This window comes from Abrus precatorius, unplaced genomic scaffold, assembly GCF_003935025.1.
Source record: "Abrus precatorius isolate BTA unplaced genomic scaffold, Abrus_2018 Scaffold7, whole genome shotgun sequence".
NCBI lineage: Eukaryota > Viridiplantae > Streptophyta > Magnoliopsida > Fabales > Fabaceae > Abrus > Abrus precatorius.
In genome coordinates this window covers 633,675-640,897 of record NW_020874417.1, presented here as the reverse complement: position 1 = coordinate 640,897, position 7,223 = coordinate 633,675, and the positions used below count along the sequence as shown (strand labels likewise).

General features: G+C 27.6%; 1 protein-coding gene across 1 annotated transcript; it reads left to right on the top strand.

Annotated features, from left to right (window-relative positions):
* Positions 1-1,301: 1,301 nt before the first annotated feature.
* LOC113873001 lies at positions 1,302-4,130 on the top strand. The gene is made up of 7 exons (XM_027510931.1): positions 1,302-1,506; positions 1,599-1,670; positions 1,969-2,036; positions 2,380-2,518; positions 3,396-3,476; positions 3,567-3,668; positions 3,771-4,130. Exons 1-7 carry the CDS (start codon positions 1,324-1,326, stop codon positions 3,852-3,854), a joined length of 729 nt encoding a protein of 242 aa, XP_027366732.1. The 5' UTR covers positions 1,302-1,323; the 3' UTR covers positions 3,855-4,130.
* The last annotated feature ends 3,093 nt before the right edge of the window (positions 4,131-7,223 follow it).

Genomic DNA, 7,223 nt, shown 5'->3' with positions numbered 1-7,223 from the left:
ATACCATTGTTAATTCAAGAAAAAATTACACACGACAAACTTTAAATACAGTTTAATAAAATCATTCTTAATTATTTCATAAAAATTATCTTCACTTCATTCTACAAATTAATAACACTTCTACTCAAATCTTAATTATATTTGTCACCATTCTTTTAATCTTTAAAATAAGTTTTTTTTAATTGTAAAAACTTTGAAGTGAAGTGAATACACTTTAAATTATAAATTGAAGTTATAAATATTTCTTTTATTTAAATATGATTATATATATATATATATATATATATTATTTAACCATAAAGAAAGGAAAATTGAACAATAACCACGTAATGAAAAGAAAAATCCTTAAAATTCTAGTGAAGATAGTGGACAGAAAATTTTCCGTATTGAACAAAATAAGGGACGCACATGCTTTTCTTACAAAAGGATAGATTAAATGAATTTCTTTTATCTCCAAAATCGTTGCGTTACAAAAGGATTTAGCAAAAATAATTATAATTGAAAAGTGTACTTTATAATAAGAAAGTAACATCTTAATGTTGATTTATGGTTTAAATTAAATTTAACTATATTTAGTGGTTTAAGATTAATTTTATTAAATATTAGTTACACTCAACTTTAAAATAAAGACCTAAAATTAACGCAAATTAATGTGAGTTAATGTAATTGACTAAATCATAAATTTTAAAAAAAAGTGAGAATATTTAAAAGAAATCAAGCACGACAGAAAATTACACTTTTTTTATTTCTCTCTTTTTTTCTCCCATTTGCCACAGTCCATGACGCGTTCTCTTTATATTTATGCAAGGAATTCTAGAACAGATATTAAATTTTTTAATAGGTTTTCTCTCTTAATTTTGACTATATTAAACGCTTCGGGCCTCCAAAGGAATCCAAAAGGAAGTTTTGTTTGACCCAGCATTGCAAGTTCTCTTTGCCAATTTTATGGGGTCTACCCTTATTCACAAATCAGCTCGTTATCCACATATCATTCTTTCCATAAATAAATACATAGAAATAATAATTGTATTATTTAAATTATTAAAACAATAACGTATGTCGTATACAATACCATATTATTAATATAAACTTATACACATATTCTAAAACATATTTACTTAAAATAAACACCAATTATTATTATATCATTTGGTAGTTCAAAAATATGAAAAGGGAAAGAAAAGGTCATGAATATTGACAGATTTATTTATTTATATGAACAATGATAGAAGGGTAGTGTTGGAAATCCGGAGTTACTTATTTTGTATATAAAGTTCAGATTCTAGAGAGAGAGGACAGAGTACAAGACAGAATTTGAAAACCATGGCTCAAGTTTTAAGAGAGACAGAGTTCTCTGTGGTTGCAAGAAACATGGAACAAGTTGTATTGCTGGTAGAGGATTTGAGATCACTATCTGGGATTTCTCGCTGTAGAATATGTCATGAAGAAGAATTTGAGAGCTCCAAAAGCTTGGAAGCTCCTTGTGCTTGTTCTGGGACAGTTAAGGTAAATCCACAATTTCTTAGCCCATTATTGGTTTATTTTTTCCATTGTACCTTCTAGAATTGTCCCATCACAATTATAGTTTTGTTGTCCAGTTTGCTCATAGAGATTGCATTCAGACATGGTGCAATGAGAAAGGAAACACAACTTGTGAAATATGTCTTCAGGTATGAAGCTTCGGTTTCCAATTTTTATTTTTCCTCTGCACAAGTTTTTTTCATTTTGTTTTAGTAAGTTTCAATAGATTAATAATTCCTTGATGCTAGTAATCGTTGTTTGTTAATAATGAGGAAGGAGTTGTCTATGAACCCTTTTTCCATTCGTTTTTGGGTCTATGGATTTTATTTTTAAATGTTTATATAATAAAACAAGTTCCCTTCCAATATTTTAATTAGAGATGGGCATAGTATATTTGATGAGCACAAATTGATGCTTTTTTTGGTTTTGTGTTCCTTGTTTTTTCAGCAATATGAACCCGGATACACAGCAGCTCCAAAAAAATCTCAAATAGCTGATGCAGCAATGACCATTAGGTGATTCCCCCATTCCATATTTTTCCGTATAGTTGAATATGTAAATCACATGCTTGCTTATGTTGAATTCAACACAATTTTAATTTTCTTGGTTGCAACATGTCTGTAAGTGACTCAACTTTGCCGCGTGCAATTCAATCAAAGTGAACTTGTGTGCCTTGAGCTGATTATTTAGCCTTAATAGTTCACAATTATAAAATGCCGCATCTTGACTAAGCTAAGTTATGATAGTTTATTCCCTCTTAAGTCATTTTCTTTTTATCTTTTAGGAGCAACATTTTTATTAGAAAAAATTAACACAGACTCAATTTTACCAGCTTGACGCATTTTATCTTTCCTACAGGGATAGCCTGCAAATTTCAAGGATTGAGCAAGAACCGTTAAACAGAAGAATAGTGAGTATAGTTGAAGGAAACAATTACTCTGAATGCACGTATGCTGCAGATAGAAGCGCGTCTTGCTGCCGATCCCTGGCTTTAGCTGTAAGCATTATCTATATTTTTCTTTATTTATTTTTTAAACTAGTGTTAGTGAGCCTTTTAGAGTACTCGTTGAAGATTAAAAAATTTCAAAAATGTTTTTTTTAATGATAATATATCAAGCGTTTTATTTTGTTTTGTTTTGTTTTTTCTTGATTTATTAAGGGGAGTGTCCTTGGACAAACTCCTACGCTTTTCTTTTTGTTCCATAGTGGCAACTGAACAGCGTGCGTTGCAAATGGCGTACGTTCTTGCTTTTGTTGAATTATGTTTAATAGGTCTCAAATTGGAACTTAAAAACTTGGACATGTTTACATGAATGAGTAAGAAACTCCAAGGTTGTTTGCAATTATTGCCAACTGCTCGTGGTTGCCAACACGTGGCTTTGAGAGCTATATTTCATTGACCTTCATAGGATTTTTTTTTCTTTAAGGAAACAAAGGATTTGTTGAGCCTTGGGAATTTGCTGTGTATTTTTAAATGAGTAATGAATCTTCCAATACTTTTATTTATTTTTATTAATATTCATAATTTTGCAAAAAAGGTATTGAGTACAAACTAAAGAGAGGATTTAAAATTAGAGTAATGCTATAGCCTCCAACTACTCTCCCTATTATTTTTCCAAACATTTTATTAAGAAAACATTAAATAAAAATAAATAAATTTAACATCTTAAATGCATAAAAAATATTCAATATTTTTTAATCTTGTGAGTAAGATGATTAAAAAAAATTGTTTCAAGAAGAATTGTATTAAGAACTAAGAAGGTAGAGTTTATTTTATTTTGGAATTAAGCAAACTTGAGAAAGTAGTTTAGTTCAAAATGCAAATAGTGATGTTGGGATGTCTTGAAATAACTCGTTGCCTTTTGTTTTTGCAGTTTACTCTCATATTGCTTGTAAGACATATTTTTGCACTCCTTACAGATGGAATGGAAGATTATCCATTTACAATTCTTACGGTATGTACTTGATTCCCATATTTCAAATAAGAAAAAAGCAATAATGTTTGCTTTGTGAACCATTGAACTAACTTTGGGTATTTTCTGTAGGTCTTTTTACTAAGAGCCAGTGGAATTATTATACCCATGTACATAATTATTAGGACGATCGGAGCCATTCATAACAATATTAAGCGTCACCATCATCATCAGGTTTTAAAATTTCCTACGTATTTATTATTATGGTTTGTATTCATTGATTCCAATTGAGTGTGACATGAACAACTGAAAAATGATTGTTCATCTGCGTATCAGGATTCTGACGATGACTCATCAATGTCTGATGGAGATGATGAAGAAAATGAGACAGAAGATGATGCAATTTTAAGACATTCATAGTCACATGTAATTTGCTGTTTGTATCAGAGCATTGTGCTGATGCTCTGTCAAATTCCAACATTTTGGGGCATAAATTTATCATACAAAAAAAAAGGAATTTAGATCGAAATGCATACACATACCGTTGCCGTACGTATTTTTATACTATCTCCTCTGCTCTCTACCATCCACCAACCCAGGTAGATAGAACAACCAAATTTCACCTACATATGTATATGTATTCACTTGTAAAATCTTCCAAACATGTACAATGGGACAACCTTCAATTTGTTAGCTCAAAGTCTAAATTGAATCGAAATTAGGCAGCACCCTACCAACGAAATTGGTGTCAACATACACCGCTTTAAGGTTGCTTTCAAAAGAACGAATTACATTTTCTATGATAAATCAATCCTATAGGAATAAGATTAAACCGTTTTATTTAAATAGGAATTTGTTAATTATCGCATTATACGTTAAACTAATCAGCACAAAACGAATATTAATTAACAGTTTTCCGCAGGGATGCCAAAGCCTTGTATGAACCTGCAAATCCATCTCAATAAACAATTTTTAAGTTTAAATACATTTACTAACAGCTTTCCATATTAACTGAGGACTATCTAAAAATATTGGAGCTTTAGACAAAATTAATAGAGGTACTTATTGTAATATAAATTACTAATCTTTATATTATTGGTGTTTTAATATATTTTGTTAACATATTTTTTAATATCTTCATTTTTAAAAGTAAATTAAAATCATCAAAAGAATATCATTGATAAGGAAAAAAAAAAGGAACCATAAAATTTGCATAAAAAATTATCAATTTTGTAGGATAAATAATAAAAAAACAACTATACTTAAAAATTTTCAATTAGTAATAATGTACAATATCATCATTGAGTTTTAAAGATTCTTCATTCATTAAAAACAAACACTTATCTCAGTTGAGGCCTAAAACAATTATCTCAGTTGCCTTGCACTATTCACGGCTACAATAGAATGAAAATTTCAATTAGCCAACATATCAAGTAATTTTATAACCAGTCAAAACACAATAGCAAACTTGAGCTTAAAATTTTTCTTGTAAGCATGAAGGAGGATGATTGTGAATATTGAAATATGCTGCACAACGAATAATTGTCGAGAGAAAGTAGAAGCTGAGTATCCCTTTGTATCTTTGTGAAAATCTGTAGCTAATCGGAGATAACGAGTAGAGAATGGTCCTTGACCCTGCACCTTATGCACAACAAATTTAAGTACTAATGCCCTGGCAAATTTTTGGAAAGAATATCATATTTATACAACAAAATTATACAATATATATGGTACTTTTTTATTTATATTCGTCACATTATTTGTCTAATGTTACGTTTATTTTCTTATCTTTTTCTGATTTGTACAAATTATTATATGAATATAATTTCTCTTTTTGAAATATACAGAGCAGACATAGATGAAACAGCAGGAGTTGGAAATTCAATATAATGAAAAGAGTGGAGACAACAACATAAACACCTAAATCTCACAATACAACAGACGCTTACGTAATGGTTTGTCCATCAAAAAACGAGATCCCAGCGCAAGTTTATTCAGAGCCACCAATGAATTTATCAGAACCTGTGACGATTGCTTTCACCATCAAATACATATTCAGAAAGACATAATGCTTTAATCATATTCATGTACATTGATAATGCATAGTATAAATTAGCTTAAGAAAGCAAGGATGCAAACACACAATGCAACTAACTTGCACATTATGCAGATGGGACGTTATACAACTGAATAAACTAGCATGTTACTACTAAAGGGCTATCTCACTGGTCACAAGCATTGATGAGGTTTCTGAAAGCTCAGTTAGAAATGAACTTTGGCTGGCCACGACATTCTTTTTGGCATTGATGATTTTATCAAATCTTTCTCAAGAAATCAATAATCTACTGCTTTCGTGAGGAATACATGTTGGTTTTTTTTTTTAATGACTTTTTCGTTTCTTCTCAACAAAAAAAAGTATATTAAAACATAATTAAACATTTTTAAAATTTTTAAATGAATAATAATAATTTTTATTTTTGTATAAATACTTTTAAATAATATTTTTATGAAAAAAATAATTATTTCTTTATGATTTTTATTTTTTATCAACAAAGATCAATTATTTTGGGTTTAGAGTAAAAGAGAAAATATGAAAAAAAAATGAAGGAAAAAAATATAAACCATTAAACTGATTTAAAAAATTAAAAACTAAATAAAATATTATTGAGAAAATAGAAAATGAAAAATTTGTATTTGCTTGTGCAATTTGATTATTTTTCATTTTTATATTTAAAATCAAATGAACACAAACAAAACCAAAAATGTACTAAATTCATATTATTTTTTATTTTTTATAAAACATTTTAACTAATAACATTTTTTTAATTAGCTTAAAAAATTTACCAAATACACTCTAAATTTAAGTTATTTGGCAAGGAAATTCATTTCACTAGCTTTTGGCATTTTTCAAAAAGTTATTTTATATAACATTTGAATTTATAAGATGTTAATTTATTTTTATCTTTTTTATTCTCAGTCTTTTATTGAAATTCCTCTTTTGATTTTTTTACGCTGAAAAGTCTATAAATTTTTTTCTCACTTTTATCAAATATCTTCTCTTTATAATATAAAGTTAGAATATATAGCTATTCATATATGTTTTAAAAATAATTTAAAATAAGAATAAAATTAAAAACGCGCGTCCCACCGTATCACTAGGGATATAGGAGGATTTGTCTTCCACTTTAGGAACTTCAGCTTTTATCTTTTACCATTTATTCATTTTTAAATTTATTGCCATCTCATAATAATATACATATATCAGTGCTTTCGCTACATCCACAAATATTAGAAAGTATCAATTAACATGTGTCAAATTTTATATAATAATAATAATAATAATAATTTATTATAAGTATAAATTTTCTCATTCTATTACTCTTAAATTATGTGATAATATTTCAATGATTACATACATTAAAGTTTAAATGATTTAAATATTTAATTATGTAATTTGATAGTAAATATTTATTTATTATTTAAATAACATAATATTCGTCAAATAAAGTTGTGCAATACTAATGAGAGTTGGCTTCGATAGTATATATTTAAAATTTTTTAAATGAAAATTTCTATTAAAAATATTAAAAACTCATATTATATATTTTAAATCTTACTTAATCTTAAAAATACACTTGTAATGAAGTATGTATATTACATACAATGTTTAAAGCACAAAATACTGAAAATATCAAAAGTTGAATTTAATTCATTGTTTCATTATAATATATATTTTTAAAAATATATAATCAATATTCAAAACTAACCAGATTATACACACATATACTG

Excerpts from the sequence above, each read along its gene's own strand:
- LOC113873001 (XM_027510931.1), top strand. The coding sequence starts at position 1,324 with ATGGCTCAAGTTTTAAGAGAGACAGAGTTCTCTGTGGTTGCAAGAAAC. Across the intron at positions 2,519-3,395 it reads GCCGATCCCTGGCTTTAGCT|TTTACTCTCATATTGCTTGT; the intron begins GTAAGCATTATC and ends TTGTTTTTGCAG. Across the intron at positions 3,477-3,566 it reads ATCCATTTACAATTCTTACG|GTCTTTTTACTAAGAGCCAG; the intron begins GTATGTACTTGA and ends TATTTTCTGTAG.